Genomic DNA, 19,640 nt, shown 5'->3' with positions numbered 1-19,640 from the left:
CAGTGCGCCCTGGCAGGGATCCCTGTGACCCCATTGGGCAGTGTGCCCCCTAGCAGGGATATCTGTGCCCCCATTAGACAGTGTGCCCCCTGGCAGGGATCCCTGTGCTCCCATTGGACAGTGTGCCCCCTTGCAGGGATATCTGTGCCCCCATTAGACAGTGTGCCCCCTTGCAGGGATATATCTGTGCCCCCATTAGACATTGTGCCCCTTGGCAGGAATCCTATGCCCCCCATTAGACAGTGTCCCCCCTTGCAGGGATATCTGTGGCTCCATTAGACATTGTGCCCCTTGGCAGGAATCCTGTGCCCCCATTAGACAGTGTGCCCCCTGGCAGGGATATCCGTGGCTCTATTAGACAGTGTGCCCCCTGGCAGGGATCCGGTTCCCCCATTGGACAGTGTGCCCCCATTGGGCAGTGCCTCTTACCGTCGATGTTCTCCCGATCACTGATGTGTTGCAGATTACAGCCGGTGTCCTCTCTGCTGAGGTCCTGCTCCGGCCGGTAAGACTCCAGTCTGGAGTGGGCATTTCTCCGCAGTTTGGGGCTGGAGGAGACACAGCAGGACGTGGTGTTCCCCATACCGGAGCGATGTGATGGGGGATCCCCCCGCTGTGTGCAGATCCCGGGCTGGGCGCCGCTAGCAGGACATGTCCATCCGATCACACAATGATGGCGGAACCCCCACAGTACATCCGACACCCGGCCATCCCCCCCACACTACCGAGCAACATCTCCCGGATCACTGTCCCCGGTACACAGCGACTCCTCCCACCGATCCTCCCCAGACCTCCGCACACAGCCCGGGGCTGTCACTGCTAAAAGGTTCCGGTTCAAAGGGGGGAGCTGAGGAGGAAGAGAGCCGAGCGATTATTAGTATTATTATTATTGTCTGTCTATGGAGACAGCTGTGCCCTGTATATACAGAGAACAATGCCCGGCCATAGAGAGCTGTGCCCTGTATATACAGAGAACAATGCCCAGCCATAGAGAGCTGTGCCCTGTATATACAGAGAACAATGCCCAGCCATAGAGAGCTGTGCCCTGTATATACAGAGAACAATGCCCGGCCATAGAGAGCTGTGCCCTGTATATAGAGAACAATGCCCGGCCATAGAGAGCTGTGCCCTGTATATAGAGAACAATGCCCGGCCATAGAGAGCTGTGCCCTGTATATACAGAGAACAATGCCCAGCCATAGAGAGCTGTGCCCTGTATATACAGAGAACAATGCCCAGCCATAGAGAGCTGTGCCCTGTATATACAGAGAACAATGCCCGGCTATAGAGAGCTGTGCCCTGTATATACAGAGAGAACAATGCCCTTCCATAGAGAGCTGCGCCCTGTATATAGAGAGAACAATGCCCTTCCATAGAGAGCTGTGCCCTGTATATACAGAGAACAATGCCCAGCCATAGAGAGCTGTGCCCTGTATATACAGAGAACAATGCCCAGCCATAGAGAGCTGTGCCCTGTATATACAGAGAACAATGCCCGGCCATAGAGAGCTGTGCCCTGTATACACAGAGAACAATGCCCTTCCATAGAGAGCTATGCCCTGTATATACAGAGAACAATGCCCAGCCATAGAGAGCTGTGCCCTGTATATACAGAGAACAATGCCCAGCCATAGAGAGCTGTGCCCTGTATATACAGAGAACAATGCCCGGCCATAGAGAGCTGTGCCCTGTATATAGAGAACAATGCCCGGCCATAGAGAGCTGTGCCCTGTATATAGAGAACAATGCCCGGCCATAGAGAGCTGTGCCCTGTATATACAGAGAACAATGCCCAGCCATAGAGAGCTGTGCCCTGTATATACAGAGAACAATGCCCAGCCATAGAGAGCTGTGCCCTGTATATACAGAGAACAATGCCCGGCTATAGAGAGCTGTGCCCTGTATATACAGAGAGAACAATGCCCTTCCATAGAGAGCTGCGCCCTGTATATAGAGAGAACAATGCCCTTCCATAGAGAGCTGTGCCCTGTATATACAGAGAACAATGCCCAGCCATAGAGAGCTGTGCCCTGTATATACAGAGAACAATGCCCAGCCATAGAGAGCTGTGCCCTGTATATACAGAGAACAATGCCCGGCCATAGAGAGCTGTGCCCTGTATACACAGAGAACAATGCCCTTCCATAGAGAGCTATGCCCTGTATATACAGAGAACAATGCCCAGCCATAGAGAGCTGTGCCCTGTATATAGAGAACAATGCCCAGCCATAGAGAGCTGTGCCCTGTATATAGAGAACAATGCCCGGCCATAGAGAGCTGTGCCCTGTATATACAGAGAACAATGCCCGGCCATAGAGAGCTGTGCCCTGTATATAGAGAGAACAATGCCCAGCCATAGAGAGCTGTGCCCTGTATATACAGAGAACAATGCCCGGCATAGAGAGCTGTGCCCTGTATATACAGAGAACAATGCCCGGCCATAGAGAGCTGTGCCCTGTATAGAGAGAACAATGCCCAGCCATAGAGAGCTGTGCCCTGTATATACAGAGAACAATGCCCGGCCATAGAGAGCTGTGCCCTGTATATACAGAGAACAATGCCCGGCCATAGAGAGCTGTGCCCTGTATATAGAGAGAACAATGCCCAGCCATAGAGAGCTGTGCCCTGTATATACAGAGAACAATGCCCGGCATAGAGAGCTGTGCCCTGTATATACAGAGAACAATGCCCGGCATAGAGAGCTGTGCCCTGTATATACAGAGAACAATGCCCAGCCATAGAGAGCTGTGCCCTGTATATAGAGAACAATGCCCTTCCATAGAGAGCTGTGCCCTGTATATACAGAGAACAATGCCCGGCCATAGAGAGATGTGCCCTGTATATACAGAGAACAATGCCCGGTCATAGAGAGATGTGCCCTGTATATACAGAGAACAATGCCCTTCCATAGAGAGCTGTGCCCTGTATATAGAGAACAATGCCCTTCCATAGAGAGCTATGCCCTGTATATATAGAGAACAATGCCCTTCCATAGAGAGCTGTGCCCTGTATATACTGAGAACAATGCCCTTCCATAGAGAGCTGTGCCCTGTATATACTGAGAACAATGCCCTTCCATAGAGAGCTGTGCCCTGTATATAGAGAGAACAATGCCCGGCCATAGAGAGCTGTGCCCTGTATATACAGAGAACAATGCCCGGCCATAGAGAGCTGTGCCCTGTATATAGAGAGAACAATGCCCGGCCATAGAGAGCTGTGCCCTGTATATACAGAGAACAATGCCCTTCCATAGAGAGCTGTGCCCTGTATATACTGAGAACAATGCCCTTCCATAGAGAGCTGTGCCCTGTATATACTGAGAACAATGCCCTTCCATAGAGAGCTGTGCCCTGTATATACAGAGAACAATGCCCTTCCATAGAGAGCTGTGCCCTGTATATATAGAGAACAATGCCCTTCCATAGAGAGCTGTGCCCTGTATATACTGAGAACAATGCCCTTCCATAGAGAGCTGTGCCCTGTATATACAGAGAACAATGCCCTTCCATAGAGAGAGAGCTGTGCCCTGTATATAGAGAGAACAATGCCCGGCCATAGAGAGCTGTGCCCTGTATATACAGAGAACAATGCCCTTCCATAGAGAGCTGTGCCCTGTATATACAGAGAACAATGCCCGGCCATAGAGAGCTGTGCCCTGTATATACTGAGAACAATGCCCTTCCATAGAGAGCTGTGCCCTGTATATACTGAGAACAATGCCCTTCCATGGAGAGCTGTGCCCTGTATATACAGAGAACAATGCCCTTCCATAGAGAGCTGTGCCCTGTATATATAGAGAACAATGCCCTTCCATAGAGAGCTGTGCCCTGTATATACAGAGAACAATGCCCTTCCATAGAGAGCTGTGCCCTGTATATACTGAGAACAATGCCCTTCCATAGAGAGCTGTGCCCTGTATATACAGAGAACAATGCCCTTCCATAGAGAGAGAGCTGTGCCCTGTATATAGAGAGAACAATGCCCGGCCATAGAGAGCTGTGACCTGTATATACAGAGAACAATGCCCTTCCATAGAGAGCTGTGCCCTGTATATAGAGAGAATAATGCCCGGCAATAGAGAGCTGTGCCCTGTATATAGAGAACAATGCCCTTCCATAGAGAGCTATGCCCTGTATATATAGAGAACAATGCCCTTCCATAGAGAGCTGTGCCCTGTATATACTGAGAACAATGCCCTTCCATAGAGAGCTGTGCCCTGTATATACAGAGAACAATGCCCTTCCATAGAGAGCTGTGCCCTGTATATACAGAGAACAATGCCCTTCCATAGAGAGCTGTACCCTGTATATACAGAGAACAATGCCCTTCCATAGAGAGATGTGCCCTGTATATAGAGAGAACAATGCCCTTCCATAGAGAGCTGTGCCCTCTATATAGAGAGAACAATGCCCGGCCATAGAGAGCTGTGCCCTGTATATACAGAGAACAATGCCCTTCCATAGAGAGCTGTGCCCTGTATATAGAGAACAATACCCTTCCATAGAGAGCTGTGCCCTGTATATACAGAGATCAATGCCCGGCCATAGAGAGCTGTGCCCTGTATATAGAGAGAACAATGCCCGGCCATAGAGAGCTGTGCCCTGTATATACAGAGAACAATGCCCGGCCATAGAGAGCTGTGCCCTGTATATACAGAGAACAATGCCCTTCCATAGAGAGCTGTGCCCTGTATATAGAGAGAACAATGCCCGGGCCATAGAGAGCTGTGCCCTGTATATACAGAGAACAATGCCCTTCCATAGAGAGCTGTGCCCTGTATATAGAGAACAATGCCCTTCCATAGAGAGCTGTGCCCTGTATACAGAGAGAACAATGCCAGGCCATAGAGAGCTGTGCCCTGTATACAGAGAACAATGCCCGACTATAGAGAGCTGTGCCCTGTATATATAGAGAACAATGCCCGGCCAGAGAGAGCTGTGCCCTGTATACAGAGAACAATGCCCGACTATAGAGTGCTGTGCCCTGTATATACAGAGAACAATGCCTGGTCATAGAGAGCTGTGCCCTGTATATACAGAGAAATGCCCGGCCATAGAGATCTGTGCCCTGTATATACGGAGAACAATGCCCGGCCATAGAGAGCTGTGCCCTGTATATACAGAGAACAATGCCCGGCCATAGAGAGCTGTACCCTGTAAATAGAGAGAACAATGCCCGGCTATAGAGAGCTGTGCCCTGTATATATAAAACAATGCCCGGGCCATAGAGAGCTGTGCCCTGTATATAGAGAACAATGCCCGACTATAGAGAGCTGTGCCCTGTATACAGAGAACAATGCCCGACTATAGAGAGCTGTGCCCTGTATACAGAGAGAACAATGCCCGGTCATAGAGAACTGTGCCCTGTATACAGAGAACAATGCCCGGCCATAGAGAGTTGCGCCCTGTATATAGAGAGAACAATGCCTGGCCATAGAGAGCTGAGCCCTGTATATAGAGAACAATGCCCGACTATAGAGAGCTGTGCCCTGTATACAGAGAACAATGCCCGGCCATAGAGAGTTGCGCCCTGTATATAGAGAGAACAATGCCCTTCCATAGAGAGCTGTGCCCTGTATATAGAGAGAACAATGCCCTTCCATAGAGAGCTGTGCCCTGTATATAGAGAGAACAATGCCCTTCCATAGAGAGCTGTGCCCTGTATATACTGAGAACAATGCCCTTCCATAGAGAGCTGTGCCCTGTATATAGAGAGAACAATGCCCTTCCATAGAGAGCTGTGCCCTGTATATAGAGAGAACAATGCCCGGGCCATAGAGAGCTGTGCCCTATATATGGAGAACAATGCCCGGGCCATAGAGAGCTGTGCCCTGTATATAGAGAACAATGCCCTTCCATAGAGAGCTGTGCCCTGTATATAGAGAACAATGCCCTTCCATAGAGAGCTGTGCCCTGTATATAGAGAACAATGCCCGGCCATAGAGAGCTGTGCCCTGTATATAGAGAACAATGCCCGGCCATAGAGAGCTGTGCCCTGTATATAGAGAACAATGCCCGGCCATAGAGAGCTGTGCCCTGTATATAGAGAACAATGCCCGGCCATAGAGAGCTGTGCCCTGTATATAGAGAACAATGCCCGGCCATAGAGAGCTGTGTCTCTTTAACTTTGGTGGTCAGTGTAAATGCCTGTGTCACTTGGTATGAATGCCCTTTTAGATGATAGTCAGTTATGCCTCTGTTGCTTTTGTTACTTGTCTATTAGCTAGATTCACAGTCCTCGCCGCAACTTTAAGGCGGCGTAGCTTAGCGTATTTACGCTACGCTGCCTTAAGTCAGAGAGGCAAGTACTGTATTCTCAAAGTACTTGCCTCCTAACTTACAGCGGCGTAGCGTAAATGCGGCGGGCGCAAGCGCGCCTAATTCAAATTCGGCTGAGGGGGCGTGTTTTATTATAATTAGGCTTGACCCGACGTGATTGACGTTTTTACGGAACTGCGCATGCGCAGTGCGCCTACATTTCCCAGTGTGCATTGCGACTAAGTCCGCCGCACGGGCCTATTGATTTCGACGTGGACGTAAACAAGGTAAATCCCTATTCACGGACGACTTACGCAAACAACGTAAAATTTTTGAAGCGGGAACGGCGGCCATACTTTAACATTACTATTCCAACTATTTGATGGAATATCTTTAGGCCTGATAATGCGTTACGTAAACGGCGTATCTGTCCTGCGTCGGCCGGGCGTACGTTCGTGAATAGGCGTATCTAGGGATTTACATATTCTACGCCGACCGCAATGGAAGCGTCACCTAGCGGCCAGCTAAAATATTGCACCCTAAGATAGGACGGCGCAAGCCGTCGTATCTTAGATAGGTTTAAGTGTATCTCTGTTTGAGAATACACTTAAACCTAGGTCGGCGCAGATTCCGAGTTAGGTCGGCGTATCTACTGATACGCCGACCTAACTCTACCTGAATCTAGCTATATGAGTTTAAGCTCTCATTGGGCTTCCACTTCATTGCTGAAAATAACACTTGCTATAGCTCATTGTTAGGAAGGGGGTTGATCATTTTTGCTAACAATCCCTTATTGATTTTTACACTATATTGTCAATAGTATTGGGACGCCTGCCTTTACACGCACATGAACTTTAATGGCATCCCAGTCTTAGTCCGTAGGGTTTAATATTGAGTTGGCCCACCCTTTGCAGCTATAACAGCTTCAACTCTTCTGGGAAGGTTTAGGAGTGTGTCTATGGGAATGTTTGACGATTCCTCCAGAAGCGCATTTGTGGGGTCAGGCATTGATGTTGGATGAGAAAGTGCGGCCCACAGTCTGCACTCTAAATCATTCCAAAGGTGTTCTATGGGATTGAACTCAGGACACTGTGCAGGCCGGTCAAGTTCCTCCACCCCAAACTCGCTCATCCATGTATTTTTGGACCTTGCTTTGTGCACTGGTGCGCAGTCATGTTGAAACAGAAAGGGACCATCCCCAAACTGTTCCCACAGAAGTTGGACGCATTAAATTGATCAACGTGTCTTAGTATGCTGATGCCTTAAGAGTTCCCTTCACTGCAAGCCCAATCCCTGAAAAACAATCCCCACACCATAATCCCCCCTCCACCAAATGATTTGGACCAGTGCACAAAGCAAGGTCCATAAAGACGTGGATGAGCGTGTTTGGGGTGGGGGAACGTGACTGAGGTCACAAATGCACTTCTGGAAGAATGGTCAAACATTCCCATAGAAACACTCCTAAACATTGTGGACGGCCTTCCCAGAAGAGTTGAAGCTGTTATAGCTGCAAAGGGTGGGCCAACTTAATATTGGACCCTACAGACGAAGACTGGGATGCCATTAAATTTCATGTGCATGTAAAGGCAAGTGTCCCAATATTTTTGACAATATAGGCCCAGATGGGCGTAAAACTGCGGCGGCGTAACGTATGTCGGATCTAATGGATATCTATGCGTAACTGATTCTAAGGCCCAGATTCTCAAAGGGCTTACGACGGCGCAACGCAATGTACGCCGTCGTAAATCCTAATCTGGGACGTCGTACCTATGCGACTGATTCTTAGAATCAGTTACGCATAGATATCCATTAGATCCGACAGGCGTAAGGCTCTTACGCTGTCGGATCTTAAATGCAATTTTTTTTTTCCGCTAGGTGTCGCCTCCGTCGTTTTCCCCGTCGAGTATGCAAATTTGCAAAATACGCGAATTCCCGAACGTACGCGCGGTCTACGCAGTGAAGTTACGACGTTTACGTTAGATTTGCGATGCGTAAAGTTGCCCCTGCTATATGAGGGGCAACCAATGTTAAGTATGGCCGTCGTTCCCGCATCGAAATTTAAAAATTTACGTCGTTTGCGTAAGTCGTCCGTGAATGGGGCTGGACGCCATTTACGTTCACGTCAAAACCAATGACGTCCTTGCGACGTCATTTAGCGCAATGCACGTCGGGAAATTTTAGGGACGGCGCATGCGCAGTACGTTCGGCGCGGGAACGCGCCTAATTTAAATGCTCTACGCCCCCTACCCGGCTCATTTGAATTAGGCGGGCTTGCGCCGGGGGATTTACGCTACGCCGCCGCAACTTTACAAGCAAGTTCTTTGTGAATAAAGCACTTGCCTGTAAAACTTGCAGCGGCGTAACGTAAATGACATACGTTACGCCGCGGCAGTTTTACGCCCATCTACAAGAATCTGGGCCAAAGAATCAGTCGCATAGATACGACGGCCCAGATTAGGACTTCCGACGGCGTACATTGCGTTGCGCCGTCGTAAGCCCTTTGAGAATCTGGGCCATAGTGTATCTGCAACTGAATGTGAATGAATCCTTATACGTAAATGTGTCACTTTTTATACATAGACTTGTTAGGACCCCTTTAATGACTTATTTTGCTGCTCTGTGATATCACACGATGAGATCTATATAAAATGCCTGTACCATTACCATTATACCATTCACCATTATAAATAGCCCAATGATAGCTCTAATTCATTTCCCATTTGATCATGTGCAGCTGCACTTCAGAAACAATGATTAATGATAAAGATAACAGCAAAGGACGGGTAGTCATTGGAACTGTACCAATGTGCGTACGTGTGACATGGCCCAGTATTAATCTAGGTAGATCCAAGTTTTATAGGGCAATATCATCCAGTCCTGTCACATTCCATGCATGTGGCTCGGTTTATAAGTATCTAGCAGAATACCCTCAGAAAGAGCACACTCATATTCCTTCATTTTTAGGAATGTGTTGATGATAAATCATATTTTGTTCAAATGGGGAAATGAAAGCGGAAATAAGCCCTGCCATGATTTCCCATAAATCTCACACCCAATAAAGCCCAAGTCCAGCTAAAAATAAGATTTTTATACTTAGCATACAATCTCTTTTTTTGAGTCCATTGAGAGACACTGGAATTAGGTTGGGTTATACTGTCACCTACAGGAGTTTGGAACACTGGCAAAAAAGGGAAAGAAACGTTGAGGCCAGCACCTATATAACCCTCATAGATAGCTGGATTCAGATAGATTTACGCCGGCGTATCAGTAGATACGCCGTCGTAACTCTGAATCTACGCCGTCCTAAATTTATGCATATTCTGGAAAACAGATATGCTTAAATTAGGCTAAGATATGAGCGGCGTAAGTCTTGTACGCCGTCGTATCTTAGGGTGCAATATTTACACTGGCAGCTAGGTGGCGCTTCCGTTGAGTTCGGCGTAGAATATGCAAATGACTAGATATGCCGATTCAGAAACGTACGTGCGCCCGGCGCATTTTATTACGTCTTTTACGTACTGCTTTTTCCGGCGTAAAGTTAGTCGAACAAATAGCTGGACTAGTCAATGTTAAGTATGGCCGTAGTTCCCGCGTCGAAATTAAAAAATTTTACGTTGTTTGCGTAAATCGTCCGTGAATGGGGCTGGACGTAATTTACGTTCACGTCGAAACCAATACATCCTTGCGGCGTACTTTGGAGCAATGCACACTGAGATATGTACACGGACGGCGCATGCGCCGTTCGTAAAAACGTCAATCACGTCGGGTCACCACCCATTTACATAAAACACGCCCCCCTCATCCTCATTTGAATTAGGCGCGCTCACACCGGCCCCATTTATGCTACGCCGCCGTAACTTAGGAGGCAAGTGCTTTGTGAATACAGCACTTGCCTCGCTGACTTACGGCGGCTAATTGTATATACGATACGCTACGCCACCTGAAAGATGCAGCAATCTACCTGATTCCAGCTAATAATACATATATATACATCTCCGTTTTGTAAATAACCAGTGCATAGGGCCTCAATGGATTTAAAGAAAAACATTGCATTACAAAAATCGTATTTTTTTATCATCCGATAAGGATGAAAAATTCTGATATTGTCAGGATGTCTGAAAGCAATAAAACTGAGGGGTGAGCAACATCCAAATAGAGTCCCAAGAAAGCTAGAGAACTATCACACGACTGACATATTTACCTGAAGAGACCAACCTCAAATTAAACTAGATAGGAAAAGCCCCTCTGTAAAGGCAGAGGAAATGTCACAATCAAGTTGAGGATGGAGGATCAGCCCAATGTTCCAGACATAGGCATGTGCACAGGGTCTACCGGATGTGCCTGGGCACACCCTAATCACCCCATTCGCATTAGTATTATCGCTCTGTGCGGCAACAGAAAGATGGGAAAGATCTGCCTCTTGTCGGCTATACCATAAAATAAATGTTTACTGTACGCTCTTCTCTTTTACTGTGCCAGAAGGGAGATCAAAGGTCATATATATGTAGTAGACATGTGCACACTGAAATATTTTGTTTCGTTCGAAAAATACATTTATTTAGTTACTCCCGAAATTAATTTTATTTATTTTTTTCCCGTAAAAAAATGCTTTCGTCCGAAAATCCGAATTAATGAAGGTTGAATCTGTCATTGAAGGCTTATGGTGTCTGTCGAATGTTCAAAGAAGATTAGACGGAGCAGCTAAACTCTACGACGCCGCAATTGTACATTTCAAGTCAAATGTTCCGCCTACAAGCTATAGAAGATTTCTAATGTTGTATGACACTAGTAATAATATTTAAATAAATAAAAGTGCAGCGCCAATAGCAGGAACTCATAACCAGAGTTCTAAAATGAAGTGTAGCAAAAAACAAATTCAAACGTATCACTGTGAATAAGTAATAAACAAACTCAATATAAGTGACATATATATATATGAATGTCCGTGAGGGTGAAAAAGATCCAAAACGGGGGAGTTAATTCTTGTAGAATCAATATGGAAATTTTTCTTTCAAGGAAAGGTGATCCCTCCAAAGCCAAATAATAGGATACCCTTACCGGATAGGGTGGACCCAAACTACACCATACGGTGGTGGGTCATACTTGCATGGGGGGCCAATTGCCCAATCTGGTCATTGCTGTGGTAATGCTCCTCGTTCCCACTGGATTGGTGGTCTCCTCGGCAGGATGTTGTGTAAATCAACTTTCAGGTGACTCCTTCCGCTCCAATTCAGGATATGGAAAAATGGGTGAAGCAAAACCAGCTAATCTAGAGTATACCTGGCTCTGTAAATCATGATTCTAAGAATTAGCTAACCTGCCCCAAACCCCAAACCCCTGCCTCATCCTCCTCCAAAGAAAGAGGGGTAGGCACATAATACTCCTTCATAGGAGCACTCCTAAATTGGGAGCTTAACCACTTAAGAACTGGAAGATTTTACCCCCTTACTGACCAGGACATTTTTTGAGATGCGCCACTGTTATTTTAACTGACAATTGCGCGATCGTGTGATGCTGTACCCAAATAAAATGAATGTCCTTTTTTCTCCAAAAATAGAGCTTTCTTTTGGTGGTATTTGATCACCTCTGCGTTTTTTTTTTTTTTTTTTGCTATATAAACAAAAAAGGCAGACATTTAAAAATATATATATATTTTTTTTTAATTTGTGCTATAAATAATATCCAATAAAAAAATGATTGCTGAATAGCTCCCCCTTTGGCAGCACACGCGTGCCCACATGGACTAGTTCACAAAACGACGTACAGGTACATCAATTTGCATTGCCGTGCCACAGTAAATCTGTGGCGGGCTGTCGGCAAGTAGTTAAAGAAGGAAGAAAGCAGAAATAATTTCCTGAAGAAACTGCAGAGAATCTGTAGATTAGGTGATCAGGTCCCACGGAGGCTTTAGAATGTATATAATTTTCCACGTGGGGAATTCAGATGCAGAATGCTTTATTAATCCCAAAGGGAAATTATTAGAGAGGAAGTAAACCTTGATGCATGTGCCCTTTCTAGAGTGCGCATGCGCCGAATATACTGGCACATGCGCATTAGACATCGTCGTACAGGGAATTGTAATTATCTCCTAAACCGTGTAGGGTTAGGAGATATTTCTAGCACCTACAGGTAAGCCTTAATCTAGGCTTACCTGTAGGTGAAAGTGGTCTGTAAGGGTTTACAACCACTTTAAGATGCAGTTATACTTAAAGCGGTAGTTCACCCTCACTTACATCATTTTTCCATCGAGACAGGCATTGTAGCGCGAGCTACAGTATGCCTGTCCCGATTTTTTTACCCCCGTACTCACTGTGTACTCGTCCATTAAAGATTTCGGCTCCCGCGGGGAATGGGCGTGCCTATGGAGAGGGAGGATGATTGACGGCCGGCCCTGGCACGTCACTCTCCCCGAAGACAGCCGGAGTAGGTCTCGGCTCTTCACGGCGCCTGCGCACAGGCTATGCGCAGGCGCCATGAAGAGCCAAGCCTATTTCGGCTATTTCCGGAGAAGCGTGACGCGCCAGAGCCGGCCGTCAATCACTTTCCGTCTGGATTGGAACACCCATTCCCCGTGGGCAGACGGAATCGTCTAGGTCGGATTAAACAGTGAGTACGGGGATAAAAAATGTAAGACCGGCATACTGTAGCTCGCGCTACGATGCCGAATTTTATGATAGAATAAAAAAAATTTTTTTTTTTTTATTCTAGGGTGAACCCCCGCTTTAACAAAGACAAAATGAAATGACAACAACAAACAAAAACTAAAGACAACTAACAAAAACTAAAGACACACAATAACAAACAAAATACAAGTCACCAATAAAGACTCTTGCAAACCGGAGTAACAAATGCAACCCTTTTTACTGATTTGAAATGAGATGCATTGTTGTCTATGGAACAATGTACATACTGTAGCTGAATAAAGATCAGTAATACAGTGTTGAGTACAGAGCCGTTAAACAAAAATAGAAAAGGTTATAATTCAGTGCGGTTATGTGCATACGCGTGTTTACACATCTATAGTATAAATGAGTATGTATCTGTTGCGGCGTAAGGCCGTGTAATTCAAATGGGGATGTAGGGGGCGTGTTTTATTTAAATTTGTGTTGACCCCGTGTTTTTTACGTTTTATTTGAACGGCGCATGCGCCGTCTGTAAAATATCCCAGTGCGCATGCTCGAAATTCCGCCGCAAGGACGTCATTGCTTTCGACATGAACGTAAATTACGTCCATCCGTATTTGCGAATGACTTACGCAAACGACGTAAAATTTCAAAACTCGGCATGGGAACGACGGCCATACTTAACATTAGCTACCCCTCATGTAACAGGATGACCCGTGACACCCAGAGACTTTTGAGGGATGGGGGATACTCCTGTGCCAGCGGCCCTAAGAACTCTTGGGTCTAAGTTCACCCTGTGCCCCTTTTGGGCATAGGGTGGCTAAGAAATCATAATTCATGTATTACATGAGATAGGACATTAATAATAGTTCATATTGTAGGATGTCTTGAGATATCACAAGTTGTTGGCTTATTCAATATGGGGACACATTCTTTTGAAAGGTGTTAATTGCATAGACTCCTATTCATTGTCCATTGTGTAAAGGTGTTAATCCAGGTCTGCTCCCAGACCTCTAATTATGTATGCTAAATACTGTTTTGTGTGTGGAATGGAACTTGTCAACCTGTCTGTCAGAGACGGAACGTCTGCCTAGGGAACTCAGTGTGTGATGGTGTTTTGTTTGTTATGCTGTTAATGAAGGAATGTGCAGTGATTAGATCATGATAATTATAGGCCAGCGTGGACACGTCTAGAATGTTTAGTAATTAGCCTTGGTGTGTGATTAGGGGGGTGGAGATCTCATTGTCCCGTTGAATACTGTCACATGATTGTAACTGCATAAAAAGCTGAGAAGAAACCATTAAAATCATTACATTTGAAACCAGAAGCACAGAGCTGTGTGTCTCGTGTCTGGGGGGAATTATTTTGGGTCGTGTTCGTTTGCCTGATTGTGGAGTGTCGATAAGCTGTCTTGGATGGGATGCAAGGTCGTAATCGGTGGTGACCGTTACACCTCATATAGCAGGGGTGACTATACGCCGGAAAAAGCTGAACGCAAACGAAGTAAAAAAAAAGCGCCGGGCGGTCGTTCGTTTCTGAATCGGCGTAACTCCTCATTTGCATATTCCTTGCGTAATAATACGGAAGCGCCACCTAGCGGCCAGCCTGGAATTGCAGCCTAAGATCCGATGGTGTAAGTCACTTACACCTGTCGGATCTTAGGGATATCTATGCGTAACCTGATTCTATGAATCAGGCGCATAGATACAACCGTCGGAACTCAGAGATAGGACAGCGTATCAGGAGATACGCCGTCGTATCTCTTTCTGAATCCGGCCCACAGTCTTTTTTTTACTCAGAGACTTTCTGTTAACAAGTACCTGAGTAAACCTCAGTAAATTATGACGCTCGTGTGCAAGGGGCACAGCAAACTAATATATACAAATAAATAATAGATAATAATAAATAAAGAAATAAAACAAATTAGATACTGTACTGTAATAAACCATATCATCCGATAAAAAAAACACTATATCATATGTAGCACTACCCCCGGAGGAGCTGCTGGTTGTTTTGGGTGGCACATTTACCTCGTGGCTCTTCCGAATTCCTAGGGGTGAACGGTGCATATAGCAATAGTAAAAGAATGTCAGCAACAAGTGTCTTTGCTGTGCTCTTTATTACCCAGCCGGGTAAAAACAATGAACTGGTGATGAAAGGGATAGAGTTTGTAAGAAGAAGGAGAACAGCAGATTCAGGTGTAGTATTTGGAACAGTCCTGCTCCCATGTATAACACTTTCTGCACCACTCCTGCCTGAGTGGGTTTAGTGTACCCGGACAGGCCTCTCTCACTGACCTGGCAGCCGGAGTATCACTCAAACCTTTGTAGGATAAAGTCTCTGCCACAGACCCTCCTTGGTGAACGTCAGGGAGACACCTCTGCCACAGGCCCTCTCTGATTGTAGTTACGGAGGCAATCCTCCTTAGGTGCATTACGCCTGGATCTCCTTCTTAATGTCTTAAAGAATTGACAGCAGAGAAAGGGACACACTCCAGTGCCATCCATGGGAAAGTCCCCAAAACTTCCCAGAGAGGAATGTCCTGTAGCACTCAAGAAATGTCCAGTGGGGTTGTGGTCAGTATCCTAACTCACAATTTACTGACTGGAATGGTACCAACAGATTGGCAAAACGCAAATGTGGTACCAATATATTAAAAAGGACTAAGATATACGTATAAATGAAAACTACAGACTAGTCAGCCTAACATCAATGGTGTGTAAACTATTGGAAGGAATGGTAACCAACATGGATTTGTGAAGGACCGTTTTTACCAGACCAATATTCTTTGTTGAGGTAAGCTGTCATTTGGATTTGGGGAAGACCTGTGGTTGTAGTGTATCTGGATTTCTCTAAGGTACAGTACCCACCAAATTGAAAATCTATTTGCATTGATGCATTGATGATATTGTATGCACCAGGATAGGAGCGCATCCAGAGTGGTGATGATTAATGGCAGATTTTTTGAGTTATCTACAGTTGTGAGCGGTATGCCCCAGGGCTCTCTCGCAGGACCAATTTTGTTTAACTTGTTTATAAACCATATAGAGGCTGGAATAAATAGTTAAATCTCAGTGTTTGCTGATGATACAACGCTAAGCAGGACAATAACTTCAAAACAGGATATAGCAACATTACAAGATAAAAAAAAGAGGGATGCACATTTAGCGCCCCCCCCCCTTTTTAATTAGTGGGGCGTTACGCTAAAGTTAGTGGGGAATGGGAGATTTCAGTTGCTCCCATTGACTAATTGTTAGTTTGTGCTGTTGCCAGTTCAGAACTACCTCTTGGGTCAGTCTGTGTGTCCTGGGGTGCGCTTCCACCCCTGGGCAGCAGTTGGCGTTATAGGGGTTCTGATGGAACCATCCTTCCCCAGCAGCCAATCAGAGGAGTTTCCCTCTTTGGGCATGCTGGCGGAGGGTATATCTGGGGCACCGGCCATTTTTTCGGGTAGACTGCTGGGCCCGAGTTCCAGGTGCGGCATCCACCTTCAGGGTGCGCGCATCCGCGGGCCCCATCCTCGTGGCCGGCCTGTACGAGGCTGTGCACCTTGCGGAGTTTCTTTGATAAAGAAAGGGACCCCAGCGGCTTGCTGGGTTCCAGATCCTAAGCTGAAGGCTGAATGGTGGGGGATTGGCTCAGGAGAACCTGAGTGCAGGGGTTGTCTGTGAGGCCTGGACGAACCACCGGGGATCCGATCATCACGCTACATGACAGGTACTTCTCTTTCTTTTTGGCTGTCAGTGGGTGATCCTATAGTACAGGACTTACTGGGAGGATTCGCTATCCTTACACTTCAAATTATACTAAGAAAATTTACTACGCATGTGGCAGAGGCTTTATTTCCTCCCAGTGATCTGATTTTCGCGAGCGACCCTTTGGCTGCCAGGTCCAAGTTAATTGCCTGTCCAAGGGGCACTTACCCGCCCTGGCGAGGGTGGCAACATTTAAATTATCTGTGTCGAGAGCAGGCTTGCTCTCTATGTTTTTGATATCCAAGGCCTGATGCTACAAGTTCTTCCTACTCGTCAACCTTTTCCCCACTGTGTGTTATGTTGATGTTGGCCTTGTTGGGCCTGGAATAAAGCATTGAAAATTCACGCTACCGGCTTGACACTTGTTCTTTCATCCACACTCACGAGTATTGCCCTTAAATCGAAGAATTTGGTAACTTATTACGCCGATCCCAAATTAACCAGTGGCTCCTTCGGGGGTAGCGCTACACACAGCTATATGGCAGATGTGGTTTAATATTCAAAAAATTAAAGTAATGCATATTTCAGAGCTACAAATATGCATGCAAGTTACTTGTAGGACGAGAGCCTCGGGGGGAATTGAGGATTGAAAAAGATCTGGCCATCATTGTATGTTACAGACTGAGCAACAGCATGCAATTCCAAGCTGTCCTTTAACTGGAGATAGTCCAAAGAAGGGAAACAAAGCTAATCAAGAGGTTGGAGGACCCTTTGCTTGCTTTTATCTGGCCCTTGGGGCCTTATTCCTCCCACTGCCAGCACAATGGGTCATAGTTCTTGTCACTGACGTCAACAATGGGGTACTAGTCCTCTAACTGACGCTAGTGATGGGGCACTTTTCCTCCCACTGACACCAATGATGGGGCACAATTCCTCCTTCTGACAAAAGTGATAGGTCACAATTACTCCCCCTAATACCAATGACAGAGCATTGTTTACTCCCACTGATGCCAGGACATTTTCTTCTCCCATTCGAACGGTCTAGCCCTCCTAAAGTCTGAAGGACAGTAAACTGGCCCTTTGTTTAGAAAATTTGGAGACCCCTCCTCTAAAGAAGCAGAAAGAGTTTCTTCTGAACTAGCTGGATGTTCCGAATGTAGGAACCCACCATATAGGGAAGCATCCCCAGGGTGGCTAAAAGGCACTGCCCTTTTCCGAAAAAGGAAGAATGAATTAATATGGAGGCCTTCTCAATCTGAAGGAATCATCTGGATGTCACTCCTTGAGTCCAGACACCTTGATACCAAGAAGGAGCCTGATTGCAGATAAAAGTCTCAAAGACAAAAGCTCACAAACTCAGAAGGAAGAAGAAGGAGATTGTAGATTTTTGGGGAGGTAGAGAAGTGACCGAGCCAACTGGCAAGGGATCTCTATACCGTGGGACTTGTCTAAACCCCTTTGGTCTTAGGTGAATTAAAGGTACCAGCATATTACTCAAGAAGGCCATCTCTTTGCAAGGCCCACAGTAGTAGAGTACTTCAGAAAGACTCGAATTGCACGAGTACACCAAACAAGCCCTCTTTAGTGAGGGGATGCCAGGAGAAGGAGCTACCGTGAACGCCATATATACCTTGTAGAACAGGAGATCTCAGCAAATACCACAGAAACTAAATAGCGCCCAATTATATGAAGCTCTACTGTAAGGAGTGGAACAAGTTCAAGAGGTGAACTACTCTTGAAAGAAAGTTCCTACCAAGGAAGGTTCCAGAGTGCTGCAAACATGACGTAAGACTCAAAAGAAACATCTTTAAGAATATCCTTATTAGAAGACTGATGAGCAGTGGCGGCTGGTGCTCAAAATTTTTAGGGGGGCGCAAACAAATGAAAAAAAAAGACAATTGCAGCCTCACTGTGCCCATCAAATGCAGCCACTGTGCCATGCCATCAATTGTCGCCACTGTGCCATTAATTGTCACCACTGTGCCCATCAATTGTCACCACTGTGCCATGCCAAACGCAGCCACTGTGCCAGCAAACGCAGCCACTGTGCCATGCCATCAATTGTCCCCACTGTGCCCACATCAATTGTCCCCACTGTGCCCACATCAATTGTCCCCACTATACCCACATCAATTGTCCCCACTGTGCCCACATCAATTGTCCCCACTGTGCCCACATCAATTGTGCCCACATCAATTGTCCCCACATCAATTGTCCCTACATCAATTGTCCCCACTGTGCCCTGTAAAATGCTGCCAGTCAGATTGCCCCCCCCCCCCGCCCGGCACTTACCTTTCTGGGGTTCGCCATCCTCCTTCCACTGTCCCTCGATGTCTTCTGCCGCCCTCGATGACACTTCAGCCAATCAGGTTACTGATAACCAGAATCAGTGAACCTGATTGGCTGAGACGGCCGCCAGTCTTATCCAAGGGACGTAGCCCACTACGTTCCAAGGATAAGACATCCGGGAGCTGAAGGGCTGTACTAGGAGAGCCGCTGGCTCTGATATTGCACTTCCGCACAGCCAACCAGCTGTCCTTATTCAGATAATCGGCGCCCAATGTCCGGTTATTATTTTTATGACTACAGGAGGGGGAGGGGCGGCACCAGGGCGCCCCCTATGGACGGGCCGCCACTGCTGATGAGGGACAGCTGAGCAAACTGTCAATTTTAGTGATTTAGCCTGATGTCAGGTGTGGTTTTAGTGCCTAAATGCTGAGTAGGTACCGCTGTACATTTTCCAGGGACCCAACTGTATGAACAAAAAAGTCCCACACTTAAAAGAAGCAAGTGCACACTTTCATGTAGGGGATTGAGCAGAGAAGTTAGAAGATCTTTGGCTTTGAGCTTAAGTGGGAGGAAGTTCCTGCTTGCAAATAAGCTACTACTGCTGTGTGGATGTAGAAACGTAGAAACGGGTCATTGCTAATGACAGGATCAAGTGCAGGTCTGAAGAGGCAACATGCCTACCCTACCTAATAAGACATTTTCCATGTCTGTAAATGTCCGTTATAGACAGCAACCTCCAGTAAAAAATATGACCATATCATGTCCACATGGTCCA

General features: G+C 46.5%; 1 protein-coding gene across 1 annotated transcript in view; it reads right to left on the bottom strand.

The window, feature by feature from the left end:
- CCNY (cyclin Y) overlaps nt 1-798 on the bottom strand; it is a 200,987-nt gene extending 200,189 nt beyond the window's left edge. Inside the window, exon 1 of the mRNA XM_040352657.1 lies at nt 430-798. Coding sequence (XP_040208591.1) covers nt 430-583 — 154 coding nt within the window. The 5' untranslated portion in view covers nt 584-798. The remainder of the gene's footprint in view (nt 1-429) is intronic.
- Nucleotides 799-19,640: the final 18,842 nt, after the last annotated feature.

The sequence above is a fragment of the Rana temporaria genome, chromosome 5 (genome assembly GCF_905171775.1).
Source record: "Rana temporaria chromosome 5, aRanTem1.1, whole genome shotgun sequence".
In the NCBI taxonomy this organism is placed as follows: Eukaryota; Metazoa; Chordata; class Amphibia; order Anura; family Ranidae; genus Rana; species Rana temporaria.
This window is presented reverse-complemented; position numbering and strand designations above follow the sequence as displayed.